Raw genomic sequence first — 19,168 nt, forward strand, 5'->3', positions numbered from 1 at the left:
AGACTGCCAGGCAACCATTATAGGGAGGTGTAGTCTGACGTCACTGGTTGTTCCACCCGTATAGGGATTCATCATTGGGAAAATGGATTATCGGCTATTGTAACGATTCTGCCGCATGGAAATTGACAAGCTTCCATTTTTTGCACAAAATGAGTTTTTAATTTGTCGTAAAAAAATAACTACATTTACCAGTAGGCAGCCTGTTGTTCAGTAGCCAGTAGGCAGCCTGTTAGGCTGTCGCCTAATCAACGTCACAGCAAGCTGATATCAAGCTAGCTAGCTAGCTAACCTTAAGATTACCTAGCTAAACGTACTAGACATTAGCAATGTCTACTGTCGTGAACCATTTTAAATTGGGGCATGTAGAGGAGTTTCGGGAATGAGTAAAATGTGCAGGTCCTCTTCTCAGACCTGTGCACAGCACGCATCATTCCGGCTAGCAAACTAGCTAGCTACACAGCACGGCCCGCTGATACCACGATAGCTAACTAACGTTACCGTTAACTTACAAGCTCAAAAACCTTATAACTACTACTGTCGTGTCCATAAGTTCCCTGGCAGAATACTTTGTTTGTGAGGACAAAAGTATACAAAGAGGAGAGAACCATTTTAAATCGGGGCATGTGGAGGAGTTTCGGGAATGGCTAGCAAGCTACTAACGTTATATAAAAAAACAATAACGTCATAAACTATACACTATGTACAACGAAACAATGATTTATATGAGTATTTACAGTGATTTGATATGCAGCGAAATAACTTTATACGATTTAAATTATAAATACAAATATTAAAAAAAATTATGATTGGTGAAACGGATACTAGCAACAGATTCAGGGTCAGTTATTTCCCCATTGTACGCTTATGGAATGTAAGGGAAATCTGATCCTAGGTCTGCGACTAAAGCCAGGAGGCTACGCTGTGGTGGCGTCAGTCAGCAGCGCCAAACGGCAGTGTAGTCTCCCAGTGAACGAAAACATAAACGTTATTTTGCTACCTTTACGATTAATTGCGAATATTTTCATGTTGAGGCTATAGATTGTGGATGAATATGCACAGAAAGGTACACCATGCCAATATCCATGCTTTATTTCTTTTAAACGAGCCAATTTAGAAATGGGCAATGGGGAAATACATTAACACATTGGCGACCACGGTTTGCAGTGTAATATGGTTCTGGACGACCAGGGTTTGTCAACAAACCGATGTACTTTCTAACAGCTATATATATACTTTATAGTATTGCTATCTGTCCATTCTCATTGTCACTTGAGTGCATAAACCGTGCCTTCATAATGGCTTAAAGAAAATAAAAATCCATCGGTTGGTTGTCATTTTATAGCGTCGTGAATATAAGCTTTATCGCAGTTTTCGTCTCGTCTTTTTTCTGGGAAGCTAGATATGAGGCTAAAGGCTAGTCACGTTATATCAAACGCCATTTCTGTTGTATATATATACGAATGAAATAACTGCTTAGCATCCGGACTATTACAGAGCATCTATGGATGAAATGGGGGCGGCGGGGGACGCCGATCAGTATTATTGATTAGCAATACAGTGTGCGTTCAAGTAGCCATATTCACTGATCGATCGCTTGCGTGTTACAACAATGTCCAATCCGGCTGTAATTTGGGTGAATAGTATCCTACCATCAGCCCATGTGATCGTCGGCAGCATTTTGTCATTATTCATCGGCATCTGGTAGATCGATATGTCCATTGGCTGATCATAAATCCCATTATTCCAGGCTGAAATCTGCGTTCCGTAACGTGATCAAAGATGGAGGATGTTCGGCTGGGATCCAGGCTCATGTGAAACGCCCCAGACAGTAAAAAAAAAAATTTCCCATTCGGCCTCAATGATACTGCAGTGGAGCGATGGCGCCCCTAAGAGGATCTGGCCGGTATTGCATGTCGCCGATTTAAATCTGGCGGGTAAATCTGCAGAGTCTATCCGGGATCTTGATCCGTTTATTAATATGGAATAAAACAATAACAACTTGCCACGAGTTAACTCGTGGCTCTGGTCCTCAACGGGTGGAATCGAAACACGAGTTAACTCGTGGCTGGCCCTTAAAGTGTTAAGTGGAACAGAGGGATAGCCCCATCACACACATAATCTCGCACACATCCAAAAACTCAAACAGTTTTGCACACATTCATTTAGTTTGACAAATTCAACTTCTAAACCGAGATCACGCCATATATTTTCATAATAGACATAATGTTGGGGATGGACTCATAAGGATTTGTTACATACAAAAGTGTACAAAGACACTCTATTCTTCCACTCCTCCTCTATGGATTCATTCATAACCCTATCCCTCACTGTAAAGCAATGGCCAAAGGCTCGATAACGAGAACAAATAAAAGTGGGGAAAGTGGGCAACCCTATCTTGTCCCAGGGAAGTAGGGAGATCTGATCATTACTGAGGCCATAGTGAACCGATATTCCAACTTGACCCAAGCTATGAAATTCTCACCCAGATCAAACCTATCAGGCCAGAGAGACAAGGACCTCTGCCTGCCGAGGGGCTGAGCTGGTGGACTGTAACATATTATATATTATATAGTTGACGAAGATTGAAAAACAAAAAGTGGTCCTTGACGGACCCAGTCTGCTTTGGCATATAGTTGATGGGAGAACCCTTTCTAATCACGTAGCATCTTAGCTAACAGCTTGGCATCCACATCTAAAAGGTTGACGGGTCTATATTAACCTGGCTCCTTAGGGTCTTTGCCTTCCTTTTAATAGAACTGATATAGATGCCTGATAAAGATGCTCTGAGGCCTTGTTAACCTCTTAACAGGAGAGGTACCGGCGTCGGCCGGCATGCCCGTGCGCGGAACGCACGCACGTCACGGCACTATGTCAGCGTCTAGCGGCTCGGGGCTGCATTTTTTTTTTTATTGAGATAGTATGACGACTGGCCCAAGCCGCAGGCAACGCTGACTCGGGGAGTCGAGACCGGAGTCTCTTGCATTGGTGACGAGCGCAATCTCCGCTACGCCACCCAGCTGCCCTTTTAAACTGTATTTCTGATAGTAATGTGGTGTTTTTAAACTGTATTTGTGACAGTCATGTGGTGTTTAAACTGTATTTGTGACAGTCATGTGGTGTTTAAACTGTATTTGTGACAGTCCTGTGGTGTTTAAACTGTATTTGTGACAGTCATGTGGTGTTTAAACTGTATTTGTGACAGTCATGTGGTGTTTAAACTGTATCTCTGACAGTCCTGTGGTGTTTAAACTGTATTTGTGACAGTCCTGTGGTGTTTAAACTGTATCTCTGACAGTCCTGTGGTGTTTAAGCTGTATCTCTGACAGTCCTGTGGTGTTTAAACTGTATTTGTGACAGTCATGTGGTGTTTAAACTGTATTTGTGACAGTCCTGTGGTGTTTAAACTGTATTTGTGACAGTCCTGTGGTGTTTAAACTGTATTTGTGACAGTCCTGTGGTGTTTAAGCTGTATTTGTGACAGTCATGTGGTGTTTAAACTGTATTTGTGACAGTCATGTGGTGTTTAAACTGTATTTGTGACAGTCCTGTGGTGTTTAAACTGTATTTGTGACAGTCATGTGGTGTTTAAACTGTATTTGTGACAGTCCTGTGGTGTTTAAACTGTATCTCTGACAGTCCTGTGGTGTTTAAACTGTATCTCTGACAGTCCTGTGGTGTTTAAACTGTATTTGTGACAGTCCTGTGGTGTTTAAACTGTATCTCTGACAGTCCTGTGGTGTTTAAACTGTATCTCTGACAGTCCTGTGGTGTTTAAACTGTATCTCTGACAGTCCTGTGGTGTTTAAACTGTATCTCTGACAGTCATGTGGTGTTTAAGCTGTATTTGTGACAGTCATGTGGTGTTTAAACTGTATTTGTGACAGTCCTGTGGTGTTTAAACTGTATTTGTGACAGTCCTGTGGTGTTTAAACTGTATCTCTGACAGTCATGTGGTGTTTAAACTGTATCTCTGACAGTCCTGTGGTGTTTAAACTGTATCTCTGACAGTCCTGTGGTGTTTAAACTGTATTTGTGACAGTCCTGTGGTGTTTAAACTGTATTTGTGACAGTCATGTGGTGTTTAAACTGTATTTGTGACAGTCCTGTGGTGTTTAAACTGTATTTGTGACAGTCCTGTGGTGTTTAAACTGTATTTGTGACAGTCATGTGGTGTTTAAACTGTATCTCTGACAGTCATGTGGTGTTTAAACTGTATCTCTGACAGTCCTGTGGTGTTTAAACTGTATTTGTGACAGTCCTGTGGTGTTTAAACTGTATTTGTGACAGTCCTGTGGTGTTTAAACTGTATTTGTGACAGTCATGTGGTGTTTAAACTGTATTTGTGACAGTCATGTGGTGTTTAAACTGTATTTGTGACAGTCATGTGGTGTTTAAACTGTATTTGTGACAGTCCTGTGGTGTTTAAACTGTATTTGTGACAGTCCTGTGGTGTTTAAGCTGTATTTGTGACAGTCATGTGGTGTTTAAACTGTATTTGTGACAGTCATGTGGTGTTTAAACTGTATTTGTGACAGTCCTGTGGTGTTTAAACTGTATTTGTGACAGTCCTGTGGTGTTTAAGCTGTATTTGTGGTGCTCCAACAGGACGGGCTGATCCAGCAGTGTGGGGAGACGATGAAGGAGCATGTCGGGGTGAAGACAGTCGTTGGGTACTACTGCTCCGCCGGCGTCTACGGCCTGGACTCCGTCCTGAAGAAGTCAGATCCACCATTTCTATGTATCATTAGGCCTAATTGTTTTATCTTATAGTGTAGTGATGATAACCCAATATACTGTCTGTATTATTGGATTATATACATATATAACTTTGAATGTTACTCCAGGTGTCTAGAGTGTATACTGTATATATTTAAGTGATACTCCTATACTGTATATATATATATTATTAGATCATCTATACCAGGGGTGGTCAACCCGCGGCTCGCATGCAGCTCTTTGTCCATCAATGTGCGGCTCTTCCGTCCAAAAAAATAAATAAATAAAAAATAATTATATATATATATTTTTTTTAACTTTATTTTTTTTTATGTCACTCAATCCATAGGGACGTAGAATAAAAATGTAAATGGTCCATTTGCATGTTCTTGGTATCTGAATCTAGCGACATATATGGATCAGTGTCAGAAATAGTGTGTCCGTTACTAGGCTTAAGTAAATTGTAATGAACCAAAGGAGAATATCAATTCTATTTAAAAACATTTTTTTATCTTTGACTGTGAATAACACCATGCTAAAATTGACCAGACCTGAAAAATCTAAGCAAATGAATAAAGGGAATATTATTAAACAGAAGGTTTAGTAGATACAGTACTGGATTCTGCCATCTTTTTTATAATGTAAATTTCTCCACCATTTTTCATCGTATATTGCAACACCGTTTTTTGCAAGACGTTCACAGAAAGGTAGAGAAACTAACTGCGTTCTGTTTTATGGCAATAACGTTCAGGATTGTGGGAGATAATCCCAAAAAATAAGAGAAATAAAAAAGTTTATCCAGAAGTCAGATGATTGACGGGCTGGTGTGAGCTGGGTAGGGTAGTTTTTCGAAATTCGAAAGCCCTGAGTCTCTTCCTTCAAAAGACTACATTCACTTTTGGCTGTGCCACTTCCTCCTGTCAATATGCGCCGGTTTCCGACTCAATGCCCTGAGATTTCTATAATCTTATATTTCACTAATAACAGTTAAAATAATTGGTAAACAAACGTAATGCTGAAAATATACACTTTTACTGTATATCTCGGGCTTAAGAGGTTAACCCTGTGAGGCCCAAATTAAAAAGACATTAGCAACTTCAGAGGGTGGGACATATAAACACATTTACTATCAAATAGCATTGTGAGGCTGAACAACAGGACCAATTGACTATACATGTGCTTAACATTTTTTAAATAAACATTATTTTTTTTAAATGGCTAAAAGTGATTTTGTGATTTTACAACCGTGGGTCTCACAGGGTACTTTTAACCCTGTGAGGCCCAAATAAAAAAGACATTAGCAACTTCAGAGGCCAGAGGGTGAGACCTATAAACACATGAAGGGTGCCGTGACTGAAAAAAAAGGTTGAGAAACGCTGGTATATGGTGTGGCTCTTTGTGGTACCACAGTAATTTTTGTGGCTCTTAGTCTCTGACTGGTTGGCCACCCCTGATCTATACCATTACTCTCCAGGTGTCTAGAGTGTATATATTATATATATATATTTAAGTGATAATCCTATACTGTATATTGTATACTGTATATGTATTATTAGATCATCTATACCATTACACTCCAGGTGTCTAGAGTGTATATTAGGGGTGGAACGGTTCACAAAATCGACCGTTCGGTTCGTATCACGGTTTTGGGCTAACGGTTTTCGGTTCGGTTCGGCCGGAGACTGTTGCATGCTTTCCTCCGACGCATGTGCATCCAGCCGGCAGCCAACCTGGCCGCGCAGATTCTCACCGGGAGAGTGTAACATGTGGGAGGCCACACTACCTCTCACCAGATCCTACCTTCGCTGAGCAGGCGCCCCGACCGAACTGTAGGGGTCGCTGTCCACAACGCCCAGGACCCACCCACGGCTCCCCTCCCCCTAACTCAGCCAAACGAGTTAGTATAGCGATCAGCGCGAGCCAAGGCAATGCTGACTCTCCGGTTATTTTAATTTTTTAAATGTAACACTCCAAAAATGTAAACATGCTTCTCATTTATATATATATATATATATATATATATATATATATATATATATATATATATATATATATATATATATATATATAAAAATATATATATAAAAAAATAAAGGTTTACAGTGGTTTGCCTTAAATAATGTTTGGCACACAAAGACTGAACCATATATGGCTGTTCCGTGCCAGCACTGAAGTCAATGGGAGAACGGGAAAATTTGCGAACGCTTAAACTATATCTTAAATTATGGCTATGGGTCTAATACACCCGTCGCTTATCAATGACTTGCTTGCAGTCAACATGTACAAAACGGATTGTTTTTTCATTGGTACATTTCCGTTTTATACCGTTTTGAATACGAGTATAGTTTTGAAGATTTCTAGTGATTCCAGAGAAATCCGCGATAATAGCTCTTTAGTGGAATACACAAAACACGTTGTAATTTTTCGGCTGATTTATGAATAGTTTTCAAATAAACGCTAGATTATCGATAGTATATGTGTACTTATGCATGCTAGAGAAGCGGGCTGAAAAATCTATTATCCATGACCTGGTCAGTGCTAACGTCATATACACACACACAGACACACTGCGATGGCTGAGAAAAAAACATCTGATTAACCCAATACTGGTAAAATAGAGTCCTTACCTCACATCAGATGTTCTGCAAAAAGATGAATCCAATTCCTGACCGCCATTCCAAATATTGATCGCGTTTATTGATCCAACGTTATAGTCCGAAACACATAATCGACGCTGCTCTGAGGGTCCTCAGTCAATCTGGTAACACGATACTGCTTGCCAGAGATGGGAAAACCCCGGACCGGACTTTTTTTCTGATGCACATGGCCACCCAATCCAATCCAATGATGTGCATTACCATCCGGGAGACGATAGGCGGCGGTATTTGCCCTTTTCGAGCTCAGACCCATTCACAATGATAACGTCAGGCTGGATGGATGAAAAATTTATGGATATCGCTAGTAAAAGAAATAACGATTAAAAGACAAGAAAACTCGACGCACTCAACGCATGGCGAGTTAGGACGACTAATCTCGTTGTTGGCACTCAAAGTGTTAATGGAAAGATTAGTTTTCCGCTTGAAATTAAAGTGCAGTATTTTAAATACAATGAAAGGAATATGGCTGGATTTCTTATCAAAAGGAAAAGTGTCACTGTTATTTAAAATAAATAAACTAACACACACACACACACACACTGTACTGTTTCAAAACAACACTGCTCTGTTCATTCTATTTTTAAAATACGTACATTATCTGTCTACATTTATTTAGACTAACATTATTTAAATATTGAGTGCAACTGTAGTGGATTAACGTCGGTGAGTTGGAACTATCTATGGGTTGGGGGACCGCACGGACAATTTAGTGTCACGGACCTTCTCGACTCTAACGTTACCGGAGTTGATAACATGCAGTGGAAAAGCGGCAATAGTCCCGGTTGGAGTTAGTAAACACAGTTGTATGTTAGCCTTCTTGGATGTTGAATAAACGCCTATCATTGTCTTTCAACACCCCGCCTCTCATCTGGGCGCTTTCACATAGTTTTGGTGGACTCGGTGCGGTTCGGGGGGTGAAGTTGCAACATTGTTGCATTCTTCATTTGGTTCGTCTGCATTCACACTGCAATTTGTCAAGTGCACCAAACTTTCGGAACAATGTCACGCGGTCGAAAAGGGCGCTCGTCTATTGGACACAATAGAGTGGAAATGTGTGTGTGTGACTGTGACTGCAAGCCCTAACGTGTGTGTGTGACTGCGAGCCCTGTCTGACTCCAGATCAGCGAGGCGTCACAATTTTCAGTCGGTGGTAGGGTGACCAGGTGTCCCGCTTTTGGTTGTACTGTCCCACCATTTGACCGAATGTCCCGCGTCCCGCATATTGAGAGGATGTCCCTCTTTTCGAAGCAAAAAAAAACATGGGTCTAAAAGCCCCTCCCTACAGTAAACGTAGCAACCCGCCTCTTGTCCACACACATTGCTCTGCTCGTGACGCTACCTCATATCGCAGATCTGATTGGTTAGGTAGTAATTTAGCGCTCTGCTCGTGAGAGTCGTGACTCACTTCCTATATTTGGTCCGTGTTTGGTCCGATGAAGCGAACCGAGACCTACGTTTTCAGGCGGACCAGAGTTCGCGTGTTTGGTCCGCACCAGAGTTCGACTGAGCATTCACACCACCCAAAAAAAAGCGGACTATCCGAGAAAACAAACTCTGGTCCGATAGTCCGGACCAAACAGCTCTGGTGTGAAAGCACCCTTAGACTCCCATTTTCTCCTCTGCTAGCTAGTAGCTATTAGCTACGGTAACATTTCATTCAGCTGTATTAGGGCTGGCGGGCTACCATAGTTAAAGTGCGTTGTACAAACCGTGCTAAGTGCTAACGTTATGGCAAGATGTGTGTAGGCCTATGTAATGTTAATGGCTATGTTTTTAAAGTCGTAATGAAGATTGATTTATAATGTATTGCGCTTGCAATTTCCACACTAGCACCTGCTGTTGCTGCCAGCTGAGCAGCCAGCGCGTCACCTCTCCCGGCTCCGTGCCAAATGAAGATTCTTTTGTTTTTGCTCATCCCGTGAACCGAACAATACACACACGCCCCGAACCGGGGAGGTCGTGCCGAACGGTGTATGGTTCGAATACGTATCGTTCCACCCCTAGTGTATATATATATATTTAAGTGATAATCCCATACTGTATATTGTATACTGTATATGTATTATTAGATCATCTATACCATTACACTCCAGGTGTCTAGAGTGTATATATATATTTAAGTCATAATCCTATACTGTATATTGTATACTGTTATGTATTATTAGATCATCTATACCATTACTCTCCAGGTGTCTAGAGTGTATATATATATATATTTAAGTGATAATCCTATACTGTATATTGTATACTGTATATGTATTATTAGATAATCTATACCATTACTCTCCAGGTGTCTAGAGTGGCTGCTGAACAACCTGATGACCCACCAGAATGTTGACCTCATGAAGGAGCTGGGGTATGACCTAAAATTATTATTATTATTATTATTATGAAGGAGCTGGGGTATGACCTAAAATTATTATTATTATTATTATGAAGGAGCTGGGGTATGACCTAAAATTATTATTATTATTATTATGAAGGAGCTGGGGTATGACCTAAAACTATTATTATTATTATTATTATTATTATGAAGGAGCTGGGGTATGACCTACAATTATTATTATTATTATGAAGGAGCTGGGGTATGACCTACAATTATTATTATTATTATTATGAAGGAGCTGGGGTATGACCTACAATTATTATTATTATTATTATTATTATGAAGGAGCTGGGGTATGACCTAAAACTATTATTATTATTATGAAGGAGCTGGGGTATGACCTAAAATGATTATTATTATTATTATGAAGGAGCTGGGGTATGACTTAAAACTATTATTATTATTATTATTATGAAGGAGCTGGGGTATGACAAATTAGACTACTCAGTCTACTCAAACTGTGCTCCGTAGCTCTCATCCAGGCTCCTGAGCTCTGCCTCGGGAAATGTCCGCTTGAATTGTGCGAACAGTTGCAAATCCAGCAAGGCAACAAACGGCAGTCTTTTGTGATCTTTAAATCGATCCTTGAGGATGCTGTCGATTACAGCGGTGTGTAGCTGGCTGTAGTGCGCGCGAGTGTCTGGTCTTCCTCTGGCTGCGCTTTGGCTGTCCCCATCACTGACGACACCGGGGGCTAGCGCCGATGCATTCGCAGGGCCCGAGGGGCATTCTGTCTCTACAACATCAACAATTGATTGGCTGATGATACAGTCACTCAAAGTTGTAATCAGTTGGCAGCTTCAACAAAGGCTGTGATGCGTTTAGGTGACATTTCCAATATAGGAAAATAAATCCCTGCAAATAACCATATTCGTTTTATGGATATACTGAAGTAGACACATTTCACACTTCAATTGAACTATGAAAAGAAATTATGATTTTGACAGGGCCAGCAGAGAAGGACACCACTGATTGCAGATTAGGGCTGACCTTCGAAGCTTTTTTTGGCCGTCGAAGCTTTGGGGCCGAGATTCGATTTTAATTCGAAGCTTCGAGATAATAATAAAAAAAGAAATGTAATCTTATGTTGTGGGACTTGTACAGCACTTTGGTCAACTTTGTTGTTTTTAAATGTGCTCTATAAATAAAGTGGATTGGATGAATTAATTAAATTAATAATGAGTCGGGAGCTGCGCTGCCTGGGCGGCTGCTCTCCGTTACACAGCCAACAACATTACATTACATTACATAATTATGTTGCAACCTTCGTCTATAAAGCAAACAATTATATAAATATTTATATGTAGTTAATAGAGACAAAGGCAGAATTCAACTTAATTTTTTATTAAGACATGTTTTTATATGGGTCGGCTGGGTGGCGCAGTGGACATTGCGCTCGTCACCAACGCAAGAGACACCGGTATCGAATCCGGCTGTCAGTGTTGCCTCCGGCTTGGGCCGGCCGTCATACTGACTCAATTGGCAGAGCCAGCGGGAGGGGAGTCGATGGGTGGTAGTCTGGTCGTTGTGAACAGCAACTCCTACAGGTCGGTCAGGGCGCCTGCATAGCAGAGACAGGAAAATGGCGGGGGCAGTGTGAGCCTCCTACACGTTACTCCTCGCCAAATGAGAGTCCGCGCTGGCAGGTGAAAAGATGTGACTGGCTGCCTCCACATACGACCAGCCAGTAGGGGGCACATGCGAGCAACGATCAAGACAGGGGAGGGGAGAATTGGCACGGCTAAATTGGGATGGGAGGAAAATAGAAAATGGAGGAGAAAAAGTGGATAAAAAAAGACATGTTTTTATATGGGTATAAAAAATACTATAGAGAATTGTCAGTGCTGTAAAGTTTAAACCTTTTAAAATCTTAGACAAACTAAACACTTTGCTTTCATGAAATATTGTAAGCCGTCATTTGAGGCTTTATAAAAGCAGCACAATGAACACAAATCTGTCAGTGCCGAGTCCGACCCCATCTTAAATAACAAACAGTAGGCGGTCAGGTGGCGTAGCGGAGATTGTGCTCGTCACCAATGCAAGAGGCTGCGGTCTCGACTCCCGGAGAGTCAGCATTGCCTTGGCTCGGGCTGATCGCTATACTAACTTGTTTGGCTGAGTTAGGGGGAGGGGAGCCATGGGTGGGTCCTGGGCGTTGTGGACAGCGACCCCTACAGTTCGGTCGGGGCGCCTGCTCAGCAAGGGTAGGATCTGGAGAGAGGTAGTGCGACCTTCCACACGTTACACTCTCCCGGTGAGAATCTGCGCGGCCAGGCTGGCTGCCGGCTGGCTGCACATGCGTCGGAGGAAAGCATGTGACAGTCTCCGGCCTCTCGGACCAACAGTAGGGGAAAGTGCGCAACAACCAGGAAGGGGGTTGGGAATTGGCATAACGACTAACAGTGGGATGGGAGAAAAAAGGAGGGGGAAAAAGATAATAAAAAAAAAAAGGCCTTTGCTTGTTGTAGTTAACAAAGAGAGGCAGAGTTAATGAGGCGTATGACGTTCGTTGCATTGGAGGTGCAGGATTTTGCAGGTGGGAGGGAGAATACAGTAAAAAAATAAAAATATAAAAATGATTTATTATTATATATTTGAATTTTATTTTCCCGTTCGAATCCCGTGCCCATCGAACAAAGCTTTAAAGGGGACATGCATTATAAATGCCTTTTTTCTGTGTTTAGCATGGTTTTATAGTAATACATGTTAGTATCAATGGGTCTGTGTCTCTAATTACCATATTGACTCATCAGTCTAGTCTCGAGTTCACGAGATCCTCCCTCACTCAACTAAACTGTTCTGATTTGACGGTTTCTGTGACGTTAATATAGCATTGATTTGCATAGCTCCGCCCCTGGTTGTACTCACCTCCACCGCCCACATCAACCATTATAGTGCAGAGACCAGAGACCGCATTGTAACCGTGTTGACTGCGTGTGTGTCGGGGACGCATCTCTCCTCTCTCTCCCTCTCTCTCTCGCTTGCTCGTTCTCTCTCGCTCTCTCGTATGTATCACGCTGTGTGGGTGACTGCCACTGAAAGCGCTTATGGGCGGAGCCCATCCAATAACAGGCTGAAATCCTGAGGCTGGAAAATGATGCTTTTGAGTACTCCATTAGAAATATAATACAATGATTTTTTTCTTTTTAAATAAACCTTATAGATGTCTTCCATAGACTCACAGGAATTGTGTAAAGTTGCCCAAATAGTGCAAGGAATAGCAATGCATGTCCCCTTTAAGACAGCCCTAGTGCAGATAGTACCACTGTGTTACACACATGGTTCACACATACTAGTTGTTTACATTAATCATAATTCAACAACACTTGCCTAGTCTTGTCAATTCATATCTCTGCATCCATCTCTCTCTATAGACTTTTTCAAACATGACATCATAAATGTCCTAAATGAACCAAAGTGTATTTCCTGTCACAGTGTTCGCTAATACAATACCTGCCAGGAAGTAACACTTGGGGCCAAACTGTTTCCCTAGCAACAGAATTCTTCTGAAAAGTTTGTGTGTGTGTGTGTGTGTGTGTGTGTGTGTGTGTGTGTGTGTGTGTGTGTGTGTGTGTGTGTGTGTGTGTGTGTGTGTGTGTGTGTGTGTGTGTGTGTGTGTGTGTGTGTGTGTGTGTGTGTGTGTGTGTGTGTGTGTGTGTGTGTGTGTGTGTGTGTGTGTGTGTGTGTGTGTGTGTGTGTGTGTGTGTGTGTGTGTGTGTGTGTGTGTGTAGGGTGGAGGTGATGGAGCAGCTGATTCAGTCGTCTGATCTGTTCGTCATGCAGGTGGAGATGGATGTGTACACGGCGCTGAAAAAGGTTCACCTGACTTCACTTTAATTCATTAGAACTAGGGGTGTAACGGTGGTTTAGGGGTGTAACGGGACACAAAAACCACGGCTCGGAACGTACTTCGATTCTGAAGTCACGGTTCGGTACGGGTTTTCGGTACAGTGGGGGCAAAGTTTGGCTTTCCATGTTTCACTCAGGGGGTGTTGTAGTGTGCAGTAACTAATTGTAATTGTAGGGCTGTCAACGAATATTCTATATTGAAATTAATAATCGAGTTTTGAATTCAATTGTGCACGCAAAAAAAAGTTCTGCACGTGCGTTCGTTAGTGGTTAACATACCGTGGTTTATTTGTTTTACCATCTGGAAATTATGCTACTAAAATCGAGAGTATTACTTATATTATATATTATTATTACTGTCTTTCTTATTTATATTTTTTCTTATTTCTTTTTTTATTTTTGCGTAGTTTTGTCTGCCACATCTGTATTTATGTTTAATTATTTTAAATAAATGTTTTATTTATCTGAATTATATGTATGTTTGTCGTCGCCCTCACTGGGTGGGATGGGGTGGGGTTAGGCCGGGGATAGGAATGGGGGAAGGAAATGGAAGTTGTATAATTTGGAAATATAACTGAAATGTATAAATCTACATAAATTCTTCCAATAAAAAAAGATAAACCATAAACATACCGTTGTATTCGTTCGGTACACAGCCGTACTGAACCTTAGGTCCAGTACTGAAACTGTTCGGTACAGATACGTGTACCTTTACACCCCTAATTAGAATAGAACATAACTTAATCTATTAGAACATAACTTAATCTACTAGAATATAATTTAGATATATAATCTATTAGAACACTACTAGAACAGAGAGGAAGAGGCAGTGCTCCACTAGAACAGTGAGGAAGATGCTATATTCAGCAACATGCACCGACCTCACGATGACCTTTGACCTCTGTCTGTCCTCAGTGGATGTTCCTGCAGCTGAACCCCTCCTGGGACGCTCCCATCAAACAGCTGCTGGCTGACACCGACACCTGGCTCTGTAAACGCAGGACAGGTAGGCCCTCTCAGCCAATCACAACCTTTGTTCACAGCTAACCAGACCAAGTGGGGCCGGGATGCGTCTAGTTTTCTGCCAACACACTTGCATTTTTCCGCGATCTGATTGGCCACTGACGTTTCTGGTCATGTGACATCTGCGCCAATCGCGTGACGCCTGTTTCTATCACTGGATAAGCTTATGCACTCTTTCGAAGTTGGTTAAGGTTAGAGTTTGTCTTAGAGCAGGGCGATAGAACACCAGCCCTGATTCCAAACTCTAACCTTAACCAACTTCGAAAGAGTCGCCTCAGCTTAACCAGTGATAGAACTAGGCGTTAGGTAGTTTGCAGGCTGTTAGAGGCGGAAATAGGTGCAGAAACAGGCGTCACGCGATTGGCGCAGATGTCACATGACCAGAAACGTCAGTGGCCAATCAGATCGCTGAAAAATGCAAGTGTGTTTGGCAGAAAACTAGACGCGGCCGGGACATTGTATTCAACCAGCCAATCGGGACAAGTAGGCTAATTTGTAGGCCAGGATGCCAACAGGGCATGAGACAACGCCTGTCGATTGCATACTGAAAGTAAATTGGACGCTATTCTGGAACCATTTGTAGCAGTAACTATGCACAAGTCTGGCCTCTTTTGAAAGGAAACGCTCTGAATTTTCTTCCACAACAGGAAGAATCACTCTGAGTGATATTGTCATAGAGTTACAGAGGTTTGAACACACAATAAACGTTTTTTTTTTTCCATTTAATCAGAATTTCATTCACTTAATTATTTTGCAAACAGATGCCTGCAGATCTATCTACTCTATAGTTATTAGCTGAAAACACTGCTGTGGCCATAGACTGAAGTCTTACCTAGAACATGTCCAAAGTCGATAACAATATCACAAAGAAATTAGTGTTTTACACATCTTTATGTAATGGTATGTTTAGGCGTTTTCCCCAAAAAGCTACACACTACCTCCTCAGTCTACCTCAGTCTCCTCTCCCCTTCCCCCACTAATCTCTTGTCACATCAGTGTCAAAGGCACTAAAAACAAGATTACAAACACCACAAAACAAACTGGTCAGACTACTGCTTGACCTTACTCCTAGAACCCACCTGACCCCTGCCCACTTTGACAACCTAGGATGGCTTAGAGTAGACGACAGAGTACAGCAACTTGCAATGGCCCTGGTCTACAAGATACACTACACGACCAAGGTACCCATGTACATGTCAAAATACTTCCCAAAGGTCAGTGAATACCACCATCACAACACCAGAGGGAGCTCCACAAATCATGTTAAACCCAGATTCGGCTCAAACAAGGGACTAAACACGTTTCGCAATTATGCCACATCAATGTGGAATGCCCTACCCACAGCTGTAAAGGAATGTGAATCACTACCCACTTTCAAAAACACCTACGGGAGACTGCAATTCAAAACTGGCCCCTGCAAATGTCCTAACCCAACCCCCTCCAATGTACAGTAAATTACCAAGTATGGCTTTGTCAATATTCCAATGTACAGTGTACAGTGTCCCCCTACCCAACCGCCCACCCCACCCACCCAACCACCTCCAATGTACAGTTCCCCCCCCCCCCCCCCCCCCCCCATGTTAAACGGAGTGCGTTGCGGTGGCAATTGAATGGAACTCAATTGACTCATTGATCATCTTTAGCCTCGTAGGCATATTTATTTCTCAGGCGGGGCGAGATGCGGTCGTAGTGCCGCTATATATATCAACAACAATCATTGACAAATAATAGACCGGAACAGGAATGGAAAGGAAACGTCAGTGACGTCACATACTACATCGCCCTCTGTAGAACACAAATGAGTAAGGGCGCACATAATAATAATAATACATTTAACACCCCACCCACCCAACCCCACCCCACCTACCCAACCTCCTCCAATGTACAGTTTCTACGTCAAATGTATATACTCTCTTTTCTGGACTCTTTTTGTATCACAAACAGTACTGTATTTGCAAATCTGGTATGTCATAAATGTATAGATGTAGCAGTACTGTCTATCTGTATGTCGTGTGTGTCATATATTATGTTATGATGAATTGAAAATGGGGGACCCTGATGTAAACAAGACGAAAGTCTTTTTCTCTGGTCTGCATCCCCTTAACAATTGTATGTATTGAGCTGTACTGTACTGTACCCATTCTGCAATCTGTTAATAAAGTTTTCAATCAATCAATCAATCACATACACCACCCTCACCCTTTAAACACAGCTGTCCCTTAACCCTTTAAATGCCCTTTGTTTACAGAGTTGTGTGAAGAGGAGCCCTACCTCTGCACAGAGCAGGGGGCCCCGTTTGCTTCTGTCTTCAAACAAGTTCGTCTGCAGTACATCATCAACGACCTGGCCTCTGCTCGCATCCTGGAGAGAGACAACATCCTGTCACCTGGTGAGACATTATTACAACATCCTGTCACCTGGTGAGACATTATTACAACATCCTGTCACCTGGTGAGACATTATTACAACATCCTGTCACCTGGTGAGACATTATTACAACATCCTGTCACCTGGTGAGACATTATTACAACATCCTGTCACCTGGTGAGACATTATTACAACATCCTGTCACCTGGTGAGACATTATTACAACATCCTGTCACCTGGTGAGACATTATTACAACATTCTGTACCTAGGGATACCTAGCCTATATCAGGTCTGACTACCCAAGCCTCTAGCAGACAAGGGCAGTTATGTGGGTGTATAAGGCTGGGCACAAAAAAAAACCCGATTTCGATTCATAGACCTATGCAATCTCATTTCTAAGTTATGACAATTTTTATTTGATTAAAAAATAAAAACATTTTTACTTTTTACTTAACTTTTTTAAATGATGACGATTCTGACTTGAGTTATTTTGTATGTTACAAGAGACTTTTAAGTTTAAGTCAAGCACTTTCATATGTGTTATGTTTAAGTTTAAATCAAGCACTTTGATATATGTTATGTTGTCTGTTTAACACTTTGATTGCCTAAGGTTAAATTCATGATATACCATCCGTTGCCAGCTCTATTTAACATGGAGAAGTTCCCCTTCTTTGCAGGGCTATAACTTTTTTAATTCTATTGCTAGATTGCCATTATTAGGGCCCATTCAAGGTCCTATATGTATTGTTCATGGTGTAGCAACGTTAAACTTTTTCATTCACATATTCATACTAAAATATGGTCTAAAGTATAAGTATGTTTTCATCTCTTTCTGCAGCTTTCTCCAGAACGTGATTTATAGCCCCAAATGCATTATATTGATGATGAAATACAGTTTGGTAGGAATCTGTGCGAGATCAAAAATTTCAATTGGACGTACTTCTAGAATTTACTACACGTCATCTGATGTTGACCGGATGGGCGAGGGGGCGTTTATAATTCTGTGGGCAACGTTATACCATTCATCTAATGTGGGTCATATGTTCATCATAGCAGTTAGTAAAGAACGCGTTAGAATTAAGCATTACATCACACGCAGGAGTGGTTTGTGACCAATAAACCATGCCTAGGGGTGGTTGTTAGGCCCGAGGCGCAGCCGAGGGTCGTTAGACCCCCCTAGGCATGGTTTATTGGTCACAAATCACGACTGCACGTGGTGTAAAGCTTTTATACAACTGCCAGATTCATCCAACCTTATTTCTATACAATAAACACACATTAATCGAAGATTTATTGAAAAAACCTTCCGCCAGAAAAAGTAGTTCCCACAACTCCATGTGGAAGCAGCTTGAAGTGCATCCAACCAAACTAACACATCCAACTGTGTATTATTGGAATGATTGAGAGAAGTTGCCTCATGTGGAAGCAGCTTGAAGTGCATCCAACCAACTAACACATCCAACTGTGTATTATTGGAATGATTGATTGAAAATTTTATTACCAGATGCAGAATATAAAGTAGGTAAAACAAATTAAAACGTTTTCTTTGCCCTATAGGAAAAAAACGTTTTCTTCGCCCTATTTTTTTATTTATTTCTTTTAGCCTAAACTTAACCAGTTGGAAACCAGGGGTACAGTAATAAAATTAGCAATCAACCAATCAATCAATTCAATAGACCATGCTCACTTAAAACAGCGCTGCTTCTCTCTCAGTCTGACTCCCCCGCTGTTGCAGACAGGAGTGTGTGTGTGTGTGTGTGCGTGTGTGTGTGTGTGTGTGTGTGTCACAGTGTGTGTGTGTGTGTGTGTGTGTGTGTGTGTGTGTATGTGTGTGTGTGTGTTTGTGGGTACGCCAGCGTCCAATAGTATCTCCCAGCGTCGGACAGTGTGAGAGAGAACGCTGCAGTCAGTAGAAAGTAGGAAGGAAGAAATTTAAATCAATCAATTAATCTATCAATCAATCCGCGATTTTTCTTTTGTTCTAGATTGAGTCAAGACCCATCAATTACATCATCCAACATTGTTTAAAGGACTAACACATTCCCCTTGACAGAATCGCTTCATATTTAGTCGTTATGGTGCTTTCAACATAACCATTTGTTGTCCGCGATCTTGTTTTCTCCCGGAGTGAGCCGGGGAGGGTTATGTGATAAGGTTGTGGGCGGGTCC

The 19,168-nt window shown here is 41.7% G+C and overlaps 1 protein-coding gene across 2 annotated transcripts in view; it reads left to right on the forward strand.

Annotated features, from left to right (window-relative positions):
• gmcl1 (germ cell-less, spermatogenesis associated) overlaps positions 1-19,168 on the forward strand; it is a 71,797-nt gene that overhangs the window by 34,456 nt on the left and 18,173 nt on the right. For both annotated transcript variants that reach the window (XM_084324321.1, XM_084324322.1), the window contains exons 6-10: positions 4,606-4,718; positions 9,664-9,729; positions 13,491-13,575; positions 14,524-14,614; positions 16,880-17,020. In XM_084324321.1, coding sequence (XP_084180447.1) covers positions 4,606-4,718; positions 9,664-9,729; positions 13,491-13,575; positions 14,524-14,614; positions 16,880-17,020 — 496 coding nt within the window. The remainder of the gene's footprint in view (positions 1-4,605; positions 4,719-9,663; positions 9,730-13,490; positions 13,576-14,523; positions 14,615-16,879; positions 17,021-19,168) is intronic.

This window comes from Notolepis coatsorum, assembly GCF_963971535.1.
Source record: "Notolepis coatsorum genome assembly, chromosome: 11".
Taxonomy (NCBI): domain Eukaryota; kingdom Metazoa; phylum Chordata; class Actinopteri; order Aulopiformes; family Paralepididae; genus Notolepis; species Notolepis coatsorum.